The 23,304-nt window shown below is 31.1% G+C and overlaps 1 protein-coding gene across 1 annotated transcript; it reads right to left on the bottom strand.

Moving 5' to 3' along the window:
• Window positions 1–928: 928 nt before the first annotated feature.
• Window positions 929–22,297, bottom strand: LOC141457417 (post-GPI attachment to proteins factor 2-like). The gene is made up of 6 exons (XM_074134367.1): window positions 22,118–22,297; window positions 19,778–19,903; window positions 15,712–15,890; window positions 14,488–14,755; window positions 11,740–11,952; window positions 929–10,409 (listed from the first exon to the last, which is right to left on the bottom strand). Exons 3-6 carry the CDS (start codon window positions 15,850–15,852, stop codon window positions 10,261–10,263), a joined length of 771 nt encoding a protein of 256 aa, XP_073990468.1. The 5' UTR covers window positions 15,853–15,890; window positions 19,778–19,903; window positions 22,118–22,297; the 3' UTR covers window positions 929–10,260.
• Between the last annotated feature and the right edge of the window lie 1,007 nt (window positions 22,298–23,304).

The following is a 23,304-nucleotide window of genomic DNA, read 5'->3' as shown; positions in this document are numbered from 1 at the left end:
GGAGTAGTTGTGATACCAAATATAATTTTGCTATCTAGATTTCATTGTCTCTAAAAAGGGCTGAGTCTTAAAGCTTTCCGAGCACAATGAAATGATTCGTACAACTTCTTGAAGTGTACCATTATTAGTAACTTATCAAAAACTTCTCTGCAAATGAGAAGTACACATTTGCTCCATAATCTGAAGAATAGATAAATTGTGTATTTCTCACAGAAACTTCTCACTTCATTGAAAATAACGTGAACAGAAATGTGATGCCCTAAGTTAGATGTCTTTAGATAAGTACTCCCTATCCTATTTTTTTAAATTTACGGCGTATGAAATCTGAAAAATTCCCGTAAATTGCCCAGTTCGAAACCGGAACAATGAAATTAGCACAATAGAATTTTCAGTAGTTTATCAATATTTTTATTACGAGGATCCTTAAGTAATGGTCAGTGGTATAAGGAAACAAATTTTATGCTAATGATTTGAATTATATTTAATTCTTTATCAGGGGTTATAATCCTTCTTTTCAGTAACAATTATTGCACATGTTTATTACTGCAATTCTGAAAGTACATTATTACATATTAGATATGTAACCATAAGCTCGTATAACATATTGCAATAGTGGATGTGCAATTAATCTAAGTAATGGAAAATGAATTATAGTTCGGAATGATGGCGTAAGTTAATACTCAAACAAATTTTTAAAATAATGGTAAAACATTTATTTCAAAATTTACCGTTTGATGGATTAATTTGATGGGTTAAGAATTTGAAATATGCTTCAGAATACAAAACCTCACCATTTAAGAGAAAATGGTGTTTTTTTTTGTATTTTTTTGGCGCATCGACTGCTGAGGTCATTAGCGCAAAATGATGTTTTTAGTTCAATTTGTGCAATTCTAAAACTGATTAAAATTGTAAAAACTACAAAAAAAAAGCCAATGTAAAAGATTATTTAATTATCCAAGTAGAATACATTTTTCTTCATTTTTCAAAATAATATTTTTATTTTTTAAGTTTGAAGGCTCAGTGCTAGAATTAAAATATTACATATGTATATTCACAAAAACAAATTTATATCGTGAATTTATTTGAAACTAAACATTTTTTTTTTTTGTTAATAACTATTCAAGATTATTGCTATAATTTATAATACAAGCATATGGAACTACAAAATATGGAAGAGAAATTTGCTTATAATTTATTAAAAACTAGCTTTTTGAGTTTTGTCACGTCATAGTAGCTTGCATTTGGTTTGATCTTGCAATTGCACAACTTCTGCTGTATCTTAAGAAAATACATCTCTTTAGATCAGTCTATGTTAGAAAACTAAAAAAAAAATAATCTAAAAATAAAACACGACCTACGGCGAAACCCAATTTAGCTCAGCTTTGTGGGTTTACCAACCATTCAAAATCTATTAACACAGTTAATCCAAAATATATTGTTAAAACGAAAACGAAAAAACATAATTAAAATTTATGTACACTAAAATAGAAAAATGCTTATACATATTTCTTTCATGACTTTTGCTTTAATTTTAGCGAGGAACGCACAGCTTTTAAGTTAAAACATTTTTAATATGATAAATATTAAAGATTACACTTTTTCGTAATTAAATTTTATTCCCTAATTTAGTCGAATTTTCCCGAAAGAAACGATTAGCCTGAAATAAAACAATAAAATAAAGCAGTATAATCTAATTATTGCTATAACTAGTTTTAGTAAACAAAAATGATAAAACTTTTCCAAAAATATAAAAAAATAACACAATTTTCAAAAATTGACTTCATTCAACTGCTTTTTTCCAATGGGGACAATTTAAAAAATCTGGTAAGAAACACTCAGACAACTTACTCTTATGGAAATTATTCCAATTATAAATGACAAATTATCTTGAAATATTAAGTTTCCTACGAACAATAATAGATCATCGTTATGGGTTCCATTGGTTCTCAAAATATTTAGTTTCCCACGAATAATAAAACATGATTGTTGTGTTCCATTGGTTCTCCAAGTCTAGTAAGATGATTTAGTAAGAATAAAATTTGTAAAATGTGATTACACTATAGTCCAGCAGTCTTTTCACGCCACTGCAACGCTTGAAATCAGTTTTCAGAATCCAGAACACTATCACTTTTATTTTTTAAAATTGGTTTAACAAAATTTATTGTAAACAATTACCATTTCACGGTTAAAAAAAAAATGGTTACAACAGTTTTCGAGTAAATCACGAAAAACTGAAAAAAATTATTCAGTAAATTTCACTTCTGGTCATCCCATCTTCCTTAACTTCGAAATACGACAGTAATATTAATTAGTTTTGCTCGATGTTTTATGAGAGAATATTATTCCGAAGAGATACTTTATAAAAAGCTTGAAGTTGCAGTACGCTGAGAACTATTCTATTTTTTATTATCCTTAGAATATAGGAACGCAAAAAGTTAAAATTTGATATTTGGGTAAGGTATCATCAAACACTGTGGCAACAAGCTTTTGGTAAAAGTCGATCATCCTTAAGTTCCACTTGAATGAATAAGTTTCATATTTTGGGGGGTTTTTAGAGTACGGATGTAACGATTTTCGCGTACACTTGTTATATAATTTTTATTTGAATTCCTAGAAAATTCATTTTAGTGGGGGTTTTGGGGGAACGCAATGCTGGAAATTCCTCCAAAGGGCCACTTAATCATACTTAGTATGAAATATTAATAAAAATCAAATTTGTTGAAGTCAGTTCAAAAGAAAATTCGACCAATAGAGCACTCATTTGTACCAAATCAATGTAGGGTTTTGTGACTCCTTTAAGTTTTCCAACACAATTTTAATGCGCACAAAGTTCTTAAAGGATTGAAGGAGAAGTTTTTCAACGCTACGCCAAAGCAAGTTAGGATCAAATTTACTATGATGAAGTTTAAATAGCACTTAAGCAGGCATTTTATGACAGCTACTACTCGGACTTGGTAAAAATTTCGGAGTTTCGAACAAGAAGAAGTTATACAGCAAAGCCTGTTAATTAAAGTTGAAAAAAAATGCCTAGTGGCTATACAAGCGCACATTACTACTAATATCCATTTATATTTTATTAAAACATAAGTATAGATTGCATATTTTGACAAAACTAAATTTTTCAAAATAGTTATTTATATTTCTAATTTTTGTTTGTTTTCATATACTAAGGAAGGTTATGAAATATATGTAATACAATCATCTACCTTACAAAAATTGTTTTCTTGAAACGAAAATCCGAAAACTTCTACAAATTTTAATGATAATATTGGTGAGTACTGAATTAATATTAGATACACTATGTCTTAGAACTATTTAATTAGGAATATTTTTCGAGGAAAAGTCATTTCAGAGATGATAAGATTACCTTTTTCAGAGGAACTTTAATTTTTGGAGTTCATACCACCATCTTCAAAATGAACCGCTTTATTGAAGTGATATAACATAATCATACATTAAATGTTTCAAGCTTGAAGAAAATTATAACACTCCTATAAACCATTTTTTAGTTATTACTTAAAATGTTTTTGAAGTCAAATTTAGTAACAAATCCAAGTTTGAAGAAAAATGATAATTGCAATCTAGAAATTGTAGAAAGGGAAAGCAGTTTGAGTGTACACACCAGATTTTTGTTTATATATGTATTTTTTTTTTTTTGTAAGTAGGTTCTGTCAACACTTTTTCAATTTAAAAACTATTAACTTTTAAATTTTTTTCTGCTGGGAAAGAGTAAACAGTTGTACGTAAACATTTTGAGAACTTAATTATTTATAATAAAGTAAGAATAAAAGCATATTTATCTGCTGCCTAATAACGAAAGTAACGTTTTTGGTACTGATAAAGTAAAAAAGTAATGTATCAAAAAATAGAAGTATCAATTAATTTCACTTCATTGTTCAATAAAGTTCTACCTACAAGGCAGATTTCATTAATGGAGAAAAACTAAAAGAAATTCTTACAAAGAGAAAAAAATGTACTGATTTAAAACAAATAACGTACCATAAGTAGCATTGGATGGGTTCTTCCATTAGTAATGTAGTAAGTAATTAAGAAAGTACTTATAATTCTTAATATTTATAACACAGGAAGCTTTTTTTTTTTTTTTTTTTTTTTTTACAAATTCAGGCACTTAGATAAAAAAAAAACTTACGTATAAAATAAATTACAAGTAGTTTTTTTATAACACGCAGTGACTGTTGCACCTCTCTAGTGTATGTGTAGCTGTATAACATCTTTCATCTCATACTTATAAGGTGTGTAATAATTGTATTCATTAAATAAGTTTCAAGCCTTACCGCAACCACCTGAATTGAACTAACATAATTTTCTGTATCCTTAAGCTTCTTGTTTCCTACACTTTTCGTAGTTTTGGCAACAGCAAGGTTGAAAAACATAAGCCAACCCAAGATTGCTTACAGTTAAGAAATGAATCAAAATTTCCTTGGAGCGTCTAGGCCTACACAGGCCTCCTGCCCTTCAATAGAATGACTTTTAAACACAGGCAGCGTTTTTAAGTCTTTATATCGATTGGAGAGATCTGGAAATTACCAATTTTAGGTGATTCTGCCTATGTGGACGGAAGAGCGGTGGGTGCAAGGATATACCGATTAAATATTTCTATTAGCCTCGAGCCTTGCTTAATAGAATTTCAAGCTAGTTTGTTGCAATTAATGTCAATGAGGCTGACGTTATCAAACGGGGACCTTTTTCAGTCAGGTTTGCTTTACAAACCACTGGCCCACTGGCAGTTATTGTAATTTAAGACTGACGTGGGAATTTCGGACATAATATATTTATCTATTTTATTTAACCATCTGTACTAGTAAGAAACCGACATCAAATGTTTCCACATAATGAGTTTTGAGTATAAATGTGATTTCTTTATTTAGTTTAAAGTAAGGTAGGTCACAACAAGCAGGCAACGACGATGGGAATAGCACAGCACATTAGTATTCCAGGTTTTGGAAGCGGCATCAATCAACTTTTGAAATTAAGATTTAAAGGGGGGTTGATAAGTTATTTATTGAATTTAATTACATATTTTATTTAACCATCTGAATTTATGTCTCAATGTAGACATATTTTTTTATGACAAACTATTTCATATAATGAGTTGTGTACAATATTAGTTTTGTAAATTAAATGTTATTTATTATGAATAAAAAAGTAAAGTAATCGCCAATTTTTTCAGGCGGGGCTTAACGTCCAACTACTAATTAGGTGTCGTGGACGGAGGCGACTAGCAAACATACTTTACTATAAATTTCTTTTATTAACCATTAAATAAAATCCAAGGAATCGTACCCAGTACCACATACTAGCTTCGCAGGTCTCGCCTCTAACCGCTCGGCTACCGTGGCGATAATGGTAAACGCTTGAAACCAAAACACTGCCTCATTAAATGCACTTTTTTTCTCGTGAATAAAAAACAAAATAAATGAAATGCCTAAGAAATGCTATTAAACTAAAATAAAATAAAAAATACAAAATTACTTGCAATTGGGTCAGCATTGCAATTTTATCTCTAAATTATCTAAACCGACTCTAGAAAATACTACTTAGTCGTTTTTTTTTATTCATAAGATTTTAATACAGAATTAAGCCTCCCCAGAACTCCTTAAAGCTTATTTTTGAATCGGGCTTTACGTCTAACTACGAATCAGGTTTCATGGACGGAAGCGGATAGCAAACATACTTAAATTAAATTTCACATTATTGCATTAAATTAAATCCAAGTCCAAGACCAGGAATCAGGGAAGGGATTAGCTGTGGGGTTAGCGTATTAGATTCCCACGGTTCTGGGTTCGAATCCAGCTGATGACCCTTAGATTTCTCTTCCTCGGAGCTTCTTACAGTTCACTGTATAGTGTTAAGACAGTTTTTTGTAACGAGAGGACACTGTCTGGAGGCCGGCAGAATCCTGAAAAAAGCTCCGGGCTCCAATAACCTCAAATGTTGACGTGCCTTAAATCATTTAAAAAAAAGAAAAGAAAAAACGGAAATCAAACCATAATACATCTTATATTTGAGGTTCTGGCTTCAAACCGCTCGGCTATCGTGGCACCAAGAACTTCTTTTATAAATATTTCATCACTTTTTCAAATAAAATAGTGTTTGTCTACTGGTACAAATAAGTTAATTGATAGCTAAAGAAGACTTGGGGATTTAGTATTTGCATGTACTACAATTAACGTCGTATCTGTGATAAAGCGATATTTTTTAGTTTATAGTAACTGTACTTTCATGAAAATTTGCATTGTGAATATCGATCAGTTTTCCAGTTATACAAAAGAACTTATGTTGTTATTTTTCATGATATGTGTGGAGTTCTTGGGAGAACTGTTTCTGTGAAGATAAGAAAACTTTATTGTGTATCCGTGGATTCAATTGGGTTAGCTTGAAAGAGAGGTCTGTAATATTTACTATTTACTTCTTTTGATTCTTTACGTATATTTATTAGTTGTTTACCCAGGTTTAAGAATAATAATTTACTTTCTATCATTTTCTGACAATTTGTTTTCCATCTATTATAATAACTACATTTTTGCACTTATTTCATTTTATATTCCTTTCAGTTTTCTAAGACTAAAATAAAATGGGAGAATTAAAACAATTAATAGAAATATTAAAAACCTGAAATAAGTAAAGAGAGTGAGGAAAATCGAAAAATCACCATAAATAAGATTGGCGTAGCTATAAAAACAGTAAATGAAAAATTGGAGAAGCAAGTTAAGAGAATACATTATATAGAAAGAAAATTAAAACGAAAAAATATTATAATTCAAGGCTTCAAAGAAAGGGATAAAAATACAAATTTCTGTACTTGAATAATTGACATTTTGAATAGAACTATGCAGGTTAACTGCTTAATTTAAAAGATAAAATTTGTACAAAGAATTGATCTCCATGAAAAAAGAGAAATTGGACCATTTACATCCCATCGCATAAAAAGAGGGGTGTTAAATAATAAAACAAAATTTGAAAGGTACCCACATATTTCTAGACGAAGATTTTCCATTTCAAGAATTACAGGAAAGGCATGAGCTCATTCAAATGTTGGAAGCCAGAAGTGAGGGTAATGTTGTAAAGATAGCTTGTGACAAATTAATAATTCAGGACTTCGCTAAAAACAAGAGCCAAAGAAGCGTAATGGCGCTAGATATAGCTGCAGCTAGTGTTCAAGAAAACAAAACAAGATCAAAATCTACTATCAAGAAAAATAAAGTTTCATCTTCAAGACCAAAAACACAGTCAGGAGATAAATCGAAAAAAATAACTTCATATATCACTAAATTGGATTCAACAGATAGTTCAAGGAAAAACAATCCAGCAGTTCCGAATCATCTGACAGCTTGAGAAGTAAGGAAATTTATCAACTCAAAAGACGATACAAATAGAAATCAAAACTAGGCCGGAACATAGGAAATTCGATGAAGGAAACGTTTCGTGGACAAGCTCGCATTGCTCAGAAAGGCTGGTCACCGACAGCCAATTAGACCGTTACCTGCCAAATAAAAGTAAAAAAACAGGTTATAATAGTAGAAATAAAAATAAACGCTAATAATAAGAAAAAACAATAAGCATAAACAATAATAATAAAAATAATCAATAATAATAATAAGTAATAACGATAATCATGTTAATAATAATAATACTAATTTAAAAAAAATAATAATAGCTGTAACCAGGGCAGCATAAAATCCAAAATAATATAGAAATTGCCACCGAACATCTTAGTAGATATAACCCTGAAGGGTGAAAATCCACCATGATACGCTACCGGCGGAGGTAGAGTGAAAGCACTCCGCTACCGGTACTCTAGGTGTACACTTCTCTATTCCTATTATTACATACTGTTAATATTGTTCTATATTACTTATACTGGAATTTCCTTCAATATATATGTTGGCAGAAAATTAGTAGTAGTAAATTTTGTGTGTTCGAGTCCCCCCTACTCTTCTGGTCTGGCTAAGGAGGTTTGTAATTTTATTTTTTGTGACCGGTAACCGACACTTTTATCTATCTAGCTGTGCTGGGAATTTTCCGGGGTCTTATAGCTACCCTTAATGTAAAAACCCTTCAATCGAAGGATAAACTTAATGAATTAGGAAGTTCAATGAGTGATTCTGGTATAGACATTATAGGAGTGTACAAAATCAGGAGGGCTGGAGAAAAATGTCATTTACAGGAAATCTGGAATTTGGAAAAAAGATGGTGTGACGATATAACGGAGTCGCAGGAAATAACTGAATGAGAGGAGCAAATTACTTCGAATTGTGGGAAAATTTGGTCGTGGTTTATGCTCAAGACAGTTGGAAATTAAAAAATTTGAGATAATTTAAAAAAAATTTGTAACAACCAACTGTTTTTATAGGGTAAAAGGTACCCACTGAGGTAACTGGTGACCCGAAGATTTTGAACTGAAGTGAACAGTATAATAATAATAATTATCATCATCATCATCATTATAATTATTGTTATTATTGTCAGGTTAAAGTTCAGGTCGTTTCAGTTCTAAATTATGTCCCATTTATTTATATCACAGTCATTAAAAATTTTGTTTACTTTATTGTATTATGAAGACTCGAAATATTTTGACGTGCCTTTTGTATTTTTATATGTTCAGACAATAAATAAATAAGTTGGGTTTATTTTGAAAAAAATTTGTGTGCACGTTTGTGAGTGATAGTTCGCAAAAAAATTAATAATCATTTGTCGAAAATAGAAGGCAATAGTAAACAACTAAAAAAAAGTATTTTTCAGCTAATTAGTTTTTGATATATTACGGTATTTCTTATTAGTTTTTTATAATATTGTATTTACTTCTGTTAACAAAATGTAACATTTAAGTCGCTTTGTCGTTCGTTTATTGTACTAACTTTATCTTTCTTACTTTGTGTACGAATTTTAATAAGAAATGAATAATAAAAAAAAAAACTTGAGGATCGCTAAGCTAAAGATGGTGTATCGTGGCACTGTTTTTATTCACAAAATTGGTTAGTTTATTAAATAGTGATTGAGAAATTTACATTGTTACTTATTCGCATCCGGCATAACGACCAATCGGTAGCTGTATACAATGCCCACCTGAAAAATATACAGCTTTGCTTAATCAAGATTTTTAATCAACTTTGTACTCCGTCTTTTCTTCGAATAAGACTTATTATTATGTTATGGAGCCTATAATTGAGATGTTGAAAGGTAGTTTGAACAAAGATAATACCTAATTTGGTAGTTAAACGTTAATTACCACCAGAAAAATAGGCGATACCTGGAGATATGGAAAGTGTTTAATCGAACTGCCTGAGTATGTAAACTTCCAAAAAGCGCAGTAATAATGTCTGCAAATATAAGAAAGGAAGCGCAATTTTGCTGGTACATTTTCATTAAATGGTTTAATATTAAAATATGCGTTTGGATTTTGGAACTAGTTCGAAGTTCGTAGATACTATAATCAATTTCACTTCCTATATTATAAACACTTTACACTAAAAAAACAAGTAAATATTTTAGGCGAACATTAAGCATGCAGTAGTAGAGATGCACATTCAAAATATAAAATTAAAAACATGCGGAACTCGGGATTCCCTTATTTCTGCTGAAAAAGGTACTCTTTTCCACACCTGACCTAAAATCATGCATATCCGCGGAAAACTCAGTTTCGACTTTGACATGACGGCAATACTTCCACTTATTAAGGAGTAAGAGAAAGTGAAAATTTTTAATCAGGCTAATCATTAGAGGGCATCCTTAAAAGTCACAAACTTAATTCAATAAAAACTACAAATATTTAGTACAAAACCCTCAAAATTTTGAGTTTAGTATGTCTTTATACACACATTTTTTTTTTTCCTAATTTCTACAGATTATATCTTACAAACCATTTTTGCATGAAATTGTACATTTGTATAAAAAGTGGACTAATAAAAAAGGCACACTAGGTATATCTCCAAATTATTGGAAATTTTGTAATGTTTTAGGTAAACTTAGATTCTCAAAAGGTAGACTTTACTTTTTCTTTTTCTTATTAAATATTGTCCTTTTAATAAAACCAAAGATTTTTTTTTCACAATTTATGTACAATTTTTACAAATATTTTTTTTTTCACTTCCTTCCATGATTAAAAATCGAATTTTTTTAAAACTTACTTTTGTCGACTGTGTTATATAACAATGTATTTAGTACGCATACATTTTGTTTTACATTAGCTTGGGATAACACAATTCGACTTATCTACCATGAGAATAGATTATTTTTAGATTATTCATTTTTTGCGGCTGCAGCATCTATTGTTAAAGTTTTCTTCATTATAAGTAAATAGTTATCCGGAAAATCAAGAAATACTGTCACATGAAAACCCATGTTCGCCGAAGCTATGATGTACTCACATAGAGCAAACCAGCTAAATGCTGTGAAAAAACAGATTAGAGTCAATACACATATGTATTTATATATAAGAGCCGTTTATTTTGAAAATGGCCTAAGTTCATTTATACTTAAATTGAGATATTTAAGGGTTTATGTTTCAATGCAATAAAAAATATACCTACAGGATACTAATGAGTCATACTGCTTAAATGTATCTAAAGGTGTCAAATTTATTGTTCCTATTAAAATAATGGCAATTATTAAGTGAATAATAAGTTAATTATTTTTATGAAGTTGTGGTTACTACTATGATTATAGTGTAATTGAATTAACTGGAAATTTTTCGCGTTGGAATCTAACTTTATAAATGTAAATGTGACAAGGAGTTATTATCCTTACAAATCAGCTAAACTATTATATACAGTTGTTTGATTTGTTTTATGACACCTTGACCGCTTCACCCTAGATTCTTTTTTCGGTTCCATTTTTTTACCTACCAATTAGATGGCTAAAGCACACCTTAATTATCTCATTTTATAGATTGTAGTAATTGTAATTGTAGTAGATTGTAGTACGGGCAAAAATTTATGAGTCCACTCTATATTGAGTGTCACTGAGGTAGTGACCCTTTGTTTCGCTACGTTGGACTGTTCTGCAATTAATTTTTATCTGGGTTCTTAGTTTTTATCAGAGTTCTTTAAAAAATATACAAAAAATATTTAAAATATAAATGCTAGGTTTATGTCTGAGCCATTATATAATAATAATAATAATAACCTTGTAATTATTTTCTTTGAAAAGTTCAAACAAATTGAGAAATAATTTCAGTAAAATGACCCTTACGTTTTGCTTCCAACATGGTATTCAAAGTAAACCATTGGAAAGTGCACTTTTTGTAATACATGATATAAACCATTAGATTATCATGAATAAACCCGTTCATTAAGCTGTCGTGGCACATTAGCTTTGCTTATAGTTACATTTCGAGAACACAACAAAAATAAAGACTTGATCGATTTTAAAGGCTTCAGTGCATAATTTTAAACCGTTAATTTAAGGATATTGTAAGAACGTATAATGTTAGGCAAGAACGCTATAGATCGCAGTGACTGTGGGCCACTAATTACTATGATAATGTTCTGTAAAAAGAATTAGTAAATTTAATACCGTTTCATCGAAATGGTTTGAGAGAAATCGTTAAAGAAATAAATTTTGTGTTAATTCACACTTTTAACTAACGTAACTAAAGCATTTGTTTAAAATTTTATTTACTGTGAATTTAGAAGAAAAACAAAATATTGTAATTGAGTGTATAAAAAAAATTAATTATTAAATGAAATTACATTACATGTACATGAAAGACATTCTTACCAAGATCATGGCAATAAAGACGATGTTTCATGAAGAATATAATAAGGCCAACCGTACATATGAGCGACGTGATGAAAAATGTAGCTTTTATACGATATGATAGTCTCTGCACTGAGGACATTGAAGGATGAGTCCAGTGGTAAACAATAATTGATATAAGCATGTAAACCAGCGAACTCACCATGAATGTTATAAATATCTTTTCATGTATTGCTGAAATTAAAAAAAAAATACAAAACATGTAAAATGTAAAAAGGGGAGTTCTAGAGTTCTATTAAAGTTTAGTCACGAAATTATAATAACACTCTGCAATGTGTTTCTATATTTACTAAGTGTCCCCTTCAAATAGCCGGTTAAAAAAACTTATTTTTTGTAAACCACAACAATTAGCGTATATCAGAAGCTTTAAGTCAGCATAGAACAAAGAATGCAGTTGCTAAACTACACATGCTCTGTGTGACATCAAAGGGAAAGATTATTCATCATTAGTGAACTGCAAGGAACTGATTTCATAAATTTACGAAGAATTTTATTGACACAGCCTCAAAAAAAGAGACAGGTTCCAGACAGCCATCATGTGAGAATGATGAAGCTTTACAGGAAGCTGATGATTCAAAACCAACTACTTGCTGCACATATAGAGATTCCGTTGGCCACCATTCCATTCTATTGGAAAGATATAAAAGAATTGATGACCAACATCACATTTACTAACACCTCATTAGATAGCAGAAGAAAGGATGAATGCTTGCCAATCCATTTAAACTAATAAAAAAATCTAGTTGGAACGCACAATGGATTCAACGCTGGCAGGAGAGTTGTCTTTAACGGGCACGAGGGAAGTATGAGAAATCATTTGAGTGGTTCATCATGAATTATTTCGGTAAATCCGGTATTTACTGTCATTCATTTTAGAAGTACGGTCTGTAAAGTGGCCTAGGTATCCAGCTCCGGTCTTTCGCGGAAGTTGTGTTACAGCAAGATATTATCCGGCCACCACGTCCAGTCAGGCATAAGAAAGATTATGAATCCGACACCACTGGACTATAGCACCAATCCTAAAGCCAGAATTAGCTCCATTCGACTGTGACCCTTTCGTTGTGAAGGAAATTTGATAAAGTCACCGAACTTAAAAATGTCACACAGGATGTTTAGATTTCAACCCCACGGAATAGCAGCAATAAGGAATCCAACAGTAGTAAAAAAAGGTAGCTGACGGTGAAACAATATAGGCTACATTTTAAAAATTAAACATATTACTAAACAAAATAAACTTTTATGGTATTTTTTTTTATACAAGTCATTTTAAACATTATCAAATCTAAACTAAATGCAGGGTTTTCCAAACTTCTAATTAAAAGAAAGCTTGAAGCAAAGTAAATTAAATAAAAAGTGATTTCTAGCATAATTTTAATTGAACCATTAAATTTTTACCAACTGTTAAAAGCAAACAGTTTCTTTTAAATCTTTATCGCTACTTCCGAGTAATCCAGTAGTGCTATTTTCATGATAATGCTGTTTTTAACATCATTTATAGGAGCGTCAAACTAAATTAAAACAGGGCTTATTGATGCTTATTGAACTTTTCGCTATTGGGATCTGTTTACATTACGTGACACTGAGGGAGGCAAGCATATCACATCCAAACGTTGCCGGAACTGAGTCAGCGCGTTTGTAAACGCCCAGGAAAGGCTCTGGGCCACGAGTATCCTAGTCTTCAGTAGTTAAAGGGTTGACTTTGGGAATTGTGAGTAAGGGGTGTTGCCTCGATCTCCCCTGAGCGTTATTTTCTTCATGACATTTTTTTTCTATTTTCATTTAATTTCACAACATCCTGGGCCACAAAAAATTACCTCGGGGGCTGTATGCGACCCGCCAATTTGACACCCCTGATTTATTAGATGTCTGATTCATTTTCTCTATTTTTCGGAAAATTTAACCTTGTTTAAAATCCAAAACTTTTATGAGACTCGATAACGACTGGTCATCAGTTTTGAAAGAGAATGTACAACTGCCCCAGGAATGAAAATTAGAAATTAAGTGGTCTTTACAAGGAATGTAAAACTAAAAACAAATTCCGATTAATAGGTAACCACGTTTGTGAACCTCGAACCTTAAAATAAATAACTTGTTAACCCAGTCTAGAAGAAATTCACTAAGTGAATAATGATAGAATAGAAATACTTAAACCTTCAAGTTTTCCAAAAGCCGAGTTTACAAAAAAGGCCAGAATATCATACAATCAATATTGCATAAGTTCATTTGTGTTAGTATCTTTAATAACGACTACAGTCAATTATTAATTGCCCTTCACATCCTTTCATCACAATTATTCTTTTTCTTTCTCAATCATGCATCTCGTCGTAGTTTATGTAAAACTACTTAACTATTAGTAACTGTATTTAGAAAAAATTATATGATTCATGGTAATTGTTATTTACATTAACAGGGACAGACTGGAATGGACTCTCCTGGTTCTTTCTTCTTCTAATAAAACAGTCCGCAGTACCTCTAAATTTTCCAAGGGTAATCTTGAATAGGAAGAAGGACTGGAATCGTAAACTTATAATAAATCAAAAACTAGCTTCACTTTGATTATATTAAAATTTTGAGTAATAGGCGAAAGTAAAATGCATCTTAAGCCTGGGAAATTAGGTTGTAAAGTCTCGCTTTGGGAAACCCTGATGTAATTGCATTATATAAATTAATATTAAATTCAATTAGGGAAGTAGTCAGTATATAACTTACGGTAATTGTCCTGATTAGATATGTAGGTTACTCCCATTAAAGCAGAAATTTCAATAATGTTTAGCCAATAGAGGAAAGATATTAATTGTGGAAGATCAGGAAATTTGTTTGCTGGGAAGACATTATGTGCAAGAGATAAATAATAGTAATAATACAAGGAAGCTATAAGGATTCGAGGACCAACGTGCAGAGCAATGGAAATCCTCCATATATATCGCTCAGGACTTATTCCGGTTATAGCAGATATTGAAGGAATCACATTGTATACCTGAAATAAACAAATCATTTCGATCATTAAATGGAATAACATGGGATATTAAATCTTAATTTTACAGATGAGTTTTCGAGTTACATGAATTACTAAATAATGCAAACTAAACAGAATGAAAAATAATATAATAATAATTTATTGAAAATGTTGAGTACATTCATGTACATAACAGCCGAGTTCAGCATGACAGATTTGAACAGAATGAAAAATAGCTAAACCATAAATCCGTAGGGCTTTTTGGTTAAATGATTTAGACCAGGTTTCATGCAAAAGTGACAGGTCTATTCCATACATACAGTTTGTGTTATCTTATAAAAAACTAGACAATTTTTTTCTATCAAAATTTTGAAAATACCTTCCTTTACATCTCATTAAAATTTCACCGGATGAAGAAACAAAACATATTAACGTTTCAAAAACTAAGACCGAAAAAATCACAAGCTAACTTCGTCCCTCCGCCCAATAATCAATCTTCTCAAAAAATTAATTTTTCCTGTATAAAAAATTTTCAAATGTAAATCACATCATGCGTATATAAAGTTGTGCACATACTTAGGATCAGTAATGAACAAATTTAAAGAAAATCGTTTGATTAATTTTCATTTTTTGAGACATTACAGAAACACAGTACTAAAATCTTCTTTTTCTCGTTTACAGAAGACCGCAAAAAGAGGTAAAAATTCAATAAAACATTTCATGCTTCTTACAGCTCACTGTCCGGTGATGGACAGTGTTGTCTGTAACGAGAGAACACTGTCCGGAGGCCGGCAGTGCACTGGAAAAAGCTCCGGGCGCTAATGACCTCAGCTGTTGATGCGCCAAAAAAAAAAAAAAAACATTTCATATGATCAAAATATTTCCTCCTACACGATTATGGGAAAGTTAAAAAAGAAACTATCGTTACTGACAATCGCGCAAATTAATAAAAATAATTGTGTAAAAAGTATAATTACCCTGCAATGTGTTTCATGTATCTCATTCTGCTGGAAGGTGTATGCTGAGACAAAACATACCACTAGTGCAACTAGAGGAAGAAGTACTGTCACTAACGACAATTTACGTAAACTCAACTGGAATCGAATTTCTGTCTCCATTATTCAGATTATTCATCGACAATATCGTGATCGGATACCTAAAACAATATTAAATTCAACATCCACGTAATGTGTAAAGCTCTTAGGTAAGCTAGCCAGCCCACATTTAATTTGTAAATATAAATTAAAAAATATTCACTATATCTTATATACAGGGTGACCAGAGTTATATGCCCCACCCACTTTTTTTTTAACGGCGAGAAATTTCGAAAAATAAAAAACACGTATTTAATCATTTTTAGTCTAGTTTATTTTCAGTGATTGACCCATTTTTTTAAACCCCTCTATCTCGAGATATAGCATCCAACTTTTGTTTTTCAAATGGAACGTTATATTTTTTGTTGCATATTTTTATAGTATTTGAGCTCAAAAAAAAAAAAATTGAAATCGGTAAGGTTTTTCAAAAGTTGTGGTAAAATTTAAAATATCAAAAACAAATTTCAGTTTATTGTCAAAATTACGTTATTTTTTTTAAAGAATCTGTTCAAACTGGGCACAATCCACGGATAGGCAAGCCTAAACTCTGGACTCCCACGCTTTGCTTGTAGCAGCACTTATGGTGGCGAAGTCAAGATCTAGACAGGCTAGAGTTATTCGACGTTCAGGTGTTTTTCCTACAAACGTTTGGGTGGAGTTATAGGAAATCAACTAATGGGCCCATACTTCTACAGAGAGAACTTAACTGGTGAAAGGTATCCAACTTTTTTTCAGAGACATTTTGCCAGTTCAGCTTGAAGATGTTCATCTACAACGTCGGCTAGATATGTATTTTCAACAAGATGGTTGCCCGGCGAGAGTGGTTCGAGGTTACCTGGACAGAAATTTCCATTAAAAGTGCTTAGGGACTCATTGTCCGATCCAATGGCCACCTCGATCTCCGGACTTAACCCAAATGGACTATATTTTGTGCAATTATATTATGTTATGCTATTATATGCTCGCAAGCCAGGAGGTTATCAACTGCTCTCTGTATCTGAGGAGGCACCTTTGAAGGCACAGTACATGCTTCACAAGTTGGGTAAAGTGCATTATTTGACAAATTAAGGAATAAGTTTGGTCCTTTACATGAAAGATATTGATCACTTAAATATGTGGCAGGAGGTTTCCAATTTTTTTGGTAATTAAACGCAACTCTCCCAAAATTACCAAATAATTATTAAACCTTGTTTGTAACAGATGTAAAATTAATTTTTAGCCATTTTGTGTATGCTTGAGAACATCTAAAGCTCTTAACATTTGATTTTTCTTAGAAAAATCACTCGGAAAACGACTTATTTCCCGATATTAAGAAAAATACTAGCTTTACTGCCTTGGCAATATTTTTAGTAGAAAGGGGATAAAAAAATACATAAAAATGACCTATCGCGTGCTCTTCTTTCTCTTTGAAAACAAGTTAAAAAATTGAATTATGATTAAAAATACCAGATTTTGAAATGGCCTAGCACCTTTAATTTTAAAGATATCGAATTGCGGTTTCCGGTTTCTTTCATAACTTTTTATACTCTTTAAAACAATGAAGATGGGGGTCAACTGCGAACCCTCGCTTTTGGTCGCGCGTCAGCCGCGTATGCGGGGATGAATCTAAAATCAAGTCACATATTCTGAAACTAGAGATGACGGGCAACAAATTTTTCCTCTACCATTTTTTGCTCAGATTAACCGTTTAAGCATGAAATGCATTTGAATCGTCTTAAAATGAACACCCTGTATATATCTTCGCAAACCCATAATTATTAATGTGCGTTTTAAATGGATCACCCTTTATATGCATAAACATTTAATTTCTTCATTAACCACAAAAATTCAGCACTATTAGATTGTGCTGGGAGTAACAGCAGAAGGTTCTGTTTTTGGATGAGGGAAAATAAAAAAAAGAGGTTCTAGATCGTTTTGTAGTGCTGGACACACCAGGAGTAAGTTTTTAAACCACTGAACGTCTATTCTATCTTCTTTGCGATGTGCATGGAGTTCACTTGAACATTTGTTCCGCACGATGAAGGTTGAACAAACCTAGTTCGAGCTTAACAGTAAGAATAATTTGCTGAATTTGGCAGAATAATAATGGATAAGTGACTTTTTAAGCGATTGGTGCGTTTTAAATGGATCACCCTGTATATTAAAATATGAACCGATAAATACGAAAATTTAAAATTTTAAAATGGTTTTAAATCCATTACCGAGTAAAATTGAAAAAATAAATTTTACTTTAAATGGAATTCGGTATGAACTTTTTATTTATACGGTGCTTTGATTAACTGAAATATTTTAGTCAATCACTTCGCAAACCTAAAGATTCAAAAGGCATCGAAGTCCATTTTCTGAGTATTATTAATATCAAGGGCCACATAAAGCCAGAAACTCAACCTAAAAAGGCCCTTATCCCTCCCAAAAATAATAATTTGAGTAACCAACAATCTCTTTTCAGTCTCGATCTCAATTCCTGAATGTACTGGATACCCAGAAAAATCTAGCCACCCTTGCCAGAGACAGTTAGATAAAGCGCCTTCTGCATTCTCATACCAGCTTAAAATCCCAGCGAGTGCTTTTAGACCTGCTTGAACTTCAAAGAAGATACTTATCTTCATTACACTGTTCTAGATCCTCTTCAACGACTCGCGGCATTCTATTATTTTATATAATATTGTCTGGAACACTTGACCAATTATTCCCAATGCTATGCTCTAATAACTTTGCAAACTCATTGATTATAAAAAAGTTATAAATATATTTTCTAAGTAAGTAATCTAAATATCGAATAAGAATAGTGCAACACTGTGTAAAATACTATAAGAACTTTAAAACAACACAACATAAAAATATTGGTATGCATGTATGAACATCTAACAACATAATGCGTAAATGCAATTAGGTAAAACAGTGTTGACATTTTATTCTATTTATTTTGATGAAACCACATCTTCGTGTAGATCTAAAAATTACCTTGATAGTGTCAACACCAGATGATACCCTAAAGAACGTGGTGATCGAATTGAAATAAAGGTCTTGCAGGAGAACTAGAGAACTTGTTCAAAACACTGTCAGAGAATATATTCATAGTTTTCCGTATCACTCAAAAATATAAATTAGCAATTCTAAATAACAATATCCAACGAAGCATGTTAAGGAAAAATGTTTCATAAACATAATTTTTTAAAGAATATAGCAGAACTAACATTATGTAGGTAGCATGCTTCTATTCTTCAACTCTGCTGTGCTAGTCTGGGTATAACACCAAACTCACAGTAACCTTAAATACTGATTGTAGCTCTCTTGTGTGCCACTTTTTGAACATCTAATGTAATCATCTGTTAAATTTAAGTACAAAAAAATGAAAATGATGGTTTCTGTTCTTTGTCCAGGATCTCTCTTACATTTTACTTGAGAGAAACTTTAAACGTGGAAATCATCGCCTACATAAATTTGTCCATCCGGGCACTGATGATGCGGAGGGAAATTTCGACCGGCCACAATAAAGTGAAGAAATATATATATGAATACATAAATAAACAGGTGGAAGTAATTTTTAACAGACAGTCAAAAACTAATTATAATACCTATTCCAAACTAGATGCAATGCAATGCTTACCAAAAGAAAAATATAGTTCACTCAGACCTATTCCGTCAGAGAAGTTGATGCCAAAGTGCAGAAAGCTTTTAAAAGGGCTATACAATTATTCTCCGATTTGCACGTCACGTCTCTCCCCCTACCAGATTTCGGTTTTAGGCACTAAAGATTTAAGTTATGCGCAGTTTGTTGTAGCTTTTTTTGTATCTTTATTTTAATTAAATCACAGGTTATTTAATACCTAATAATAAACACAGAGCATGAATTTATGAGTAAAACACTTCGTCCATTTAGAGTCGGAAATTCTCCGATGTTAATTTAAGAAAATTAACATTAAAAGGAAAGATTTTAGAAACTTACTTTTGTTCTTTAAAGCTATATTCAAGGCAGATGGCCTCTGGAAGCTGCCGATATACACTACCCAGCTTGCTTCCAGAAATAAGCGTTTGTGCCCTGCATAGAAAAACATGAGTTTGAACCACCATCCTGAAACAAAAGTATATGATAAGGAAGTTATATAAAACGGAAAAAAAAGTTCTGAAAAAAGCTGACGAAAATAAATTTGTACAAGAATAATAAAATGTATAATATAAACTATACTAAAAATTTCGTACACAAAAAATTAAACAGAAGTGATAAAAATGAATACAAAAAAAGTGCTTCCAAATACACAAGAGACTCAATTGGGCGAGACACGATTGAGCAAGGAATTTTCTTACGAATTATTATAATAAATTCAGATTGAACATCACCATCATTGCATCACCAGAGAGATGCCTCGTATGCAAGCTATGATAATCAAAAGGCCTTATTAATGCTTACACCATACGCCTTAATAATATTTTAGATTTTAAAATCGTCAGAGATAATTAGTAGCAATAAATTTTCGTTTTTGTGATTTTGTTAGCAGACCATTTCAAAAGGCAGCGACAGAATGTGTCGCTCAATTTATAACGCACTGCCTTTATAAAAACTTAAGTTTTTTCTTAATTGAACCGCAATATTTTGGATTTTTCCGTTGTTAACAAACTGCATTCATCGTTATTAACGTAATAAGAACTATAAACAGAACAGGACCCTATTTTATTCGCCTCAGTAAGATTTCAAAACAGATGTTCTATTTTCATCAATACTATGTTCAAAAGAAAGCATTTGGAAATTTAAAATAGAATCATCTCTAAGATACCTTAGATTTGCTGGCATTTCTTTGAGTGGAAATTCGTGAGAAAAATGAAACTGAATTTAGACTGAAATGACTTTTAGAAAGGATCAGGATTAACAGTAAACCCTATAAGGTAAAATTATAAACTAGTGTTCGGAAATAATAAACAGGTAAATTTCAATAATAAACATCAAACTGAAAGAAATAATGCTGATGAGTGGAAGAAGTATTGGAATATATTTTTGAAAACAGTCGGTTGCCTATTAAAAGCTAAACTGAAATTTTTGCAAGTCTGTCATATGAACAGTAGCAATTCAGTGACCGTACATTATGAACGTTTATTAAAAAATAAAAGCTTGATGCTAAAATAAAAACTCTAAACAGGGAGAATCGACTGCATGTTAAATAACATGAGGAAGAAATCTTTCATCATGTTATGTTTGCTAGCACTCAGAAGATAATTTTTTGGTAGCTTGTTCTCGCAATCTGGCGGCATAACGACTACTCTCTGAAATTAAAAATTAATACAAATTTGATTTGATCAACTCTTTCAGGTGTCAAATGAATATTTTCTTGGCAAGAGACGCGAACTTCTCGCGTGGAGAACTGTACATTTAGCAGCAAAGGTGACAGACAGCGTTATTGAACTATGGTACATAATGCTATTCAGATTTTAGATAATAAATAATTGTGTTTTCAAAACAAAACGTTCGATTTAATTTTTTTTTGTTAATGTAAACTTGAAAGTAATGGGTTAAATAAAGTGACTATTGTTTCAACAATCTGTTCACAAAAAAAGGTACAGCACAACTTCCCTTCATTACTTAAAGGATTTAAATGTTCAGAAGTAATGAAGAATGTATTCCTTTTTTTTTTTTTTTTACAAAAAAATATATATATGCATATATCTCGGATTAAAGCAAATTTAAGAAATATATAGATGAATTCTAGTTGGATAAACTATATTAGAGAAATAATTCGTTTTCAATTGATAACCAACATATGAAACAGAATTTATACAGCGCTACGAATAGGAATTTAATTATACTTCAATGAAAGATAACAGACAGTATAAAACGATTAATCCATAACTCGTTTCTAACAACAGCAATTATCTCTTATTGCTAGAGATATTTATGTAGCTTTCATGAAAATTAAAAAGCATATATTATAAAAACCGAACCTTTAAATAGATTCCTCGTTTAAATAAGTTATTCCAAGAATATTACGGCATTTCAAAATAAAAATTTACTGAGAAGAAAAAGACATGCAGTAAAAATTACAAATAACTGCTAACCAATTTTCCGTTATATTCACTTAAAAACTTAATTTATCAGTAAGTAGCGACATTAATCTTTCTACATATTTTTAATGCATTCAATAAAATATTTTCACATTTTAAAACAGTGCATATTAACGTTTTTAAATAATCCTTAGTCAATCCGCAAAAAGCAAAAGCAATAAGGGTAAATTTGCTTAAATATATTTAAAATATTAATAAAACAATTACTGAAAAAAATACATTGAATATCCCTTACAATAAATTATTATGAAGAGTATTAAATCTCTACTTGAACCGCGACGCCGTATTTTGTTGGAAGACACAAACGAAAAACTTTTTAAATTTATGAAAACTTAAGAGTAGTAGGTTACTTTCAAATTGCAGTTTAAGAAACCTGCACGACAAGAAGCATCGCAAGTCTACCTACACTGTGAAAGTGTGAAAACACAAATGAACTTTAAACGGTTTATAAAAATGATAATTGTAAAAAACTTGGCAACTTAAAAACATAAATATTCAAAATGTTTACAAAGAATGTAAATATTAAAAACAGCTTTTATAAAATCTTTTTCTATTTCACCTAATAAAGACCGTGTAAGATTGCTTTTTGCAAAGGGGGGAATTTTTTTTTGACATATGTAGTTTGTAAACATATTAACGCAACTGGAATAATTTGACAATTTATTTATGCACAAAATCTTGAATAATAATGATCACGATATTTTATATTACACTGTGAAGCAAAAGGTATAAGGGGAAATGTATTTAATTAATACACTTAATTTAAATTCATACATTTATCCAGATCCTCACCATTCTAGTGAGCAATTTAAATATTTTGTAATTACTGTTCATTGTTTTTAATGATTGATTCGTTAATCCAATCGGATGAAACACTTAATGCAAATTTCAGTCATGATTTTTTGATTTTGCCGTGCTTTCGACCTAGGGGCTAGGTCATCTTCAGGGCTTATTGTCTACATAATATTTTACAAGGTTATTGTTAAGTTAGTTTATTTTCTGTCTTGCCCGCTTATGAACTTATTGTCAAATTAATTACTTGCTATTCATACTGTACACAAGTGTACATGATAATAAATTTGGCCAAAACTATGAATATTAGCCACGCTAAGGTATAAAAAAAAGAAGTAAAGTAATACCTATTTTTCTAGGCGGGCTTTACGACCAACTACCACATTAGGTATCATGGACGGAGGCCACTTGCAAACATACTTTACTCTAAATTTCTCATATTAACCATTAAATAAAATCTAAGGTCTAGACCGGGAATCGAACCCAGTACCACAATAGTTCTAAGCTTTGTGGGTATTGCCTTGTGGCTATTGTGGCGCCTAAGCCACGCCGATGTTTCACAAAAATTAAAGAAATTGTTTTAACATAAATTGGATGAGCGAAAAAGTTGTCACCAAAATTGATCTTTGT

This window comes from Rhodnius prolixus, unplaced genomic scaffold, assembly GCF_049639745.1.
Source record: "Rhodnius prolixus isolate KJV_2025 unplaced genomic scaffold, Rpr scaffold_16, whole genome shotgun sequence".
NCBI classification, from domain to species: domain Eukaryota; kingdom Metazoa; phylum Arthropoda; class Insecta; order Hemiptera; family Reduviidae; genus Rhodnius; species Rhodnius prolixus.
This window is presented reverse-complemented; position numbering and strand designations above follow the sequence as displayed.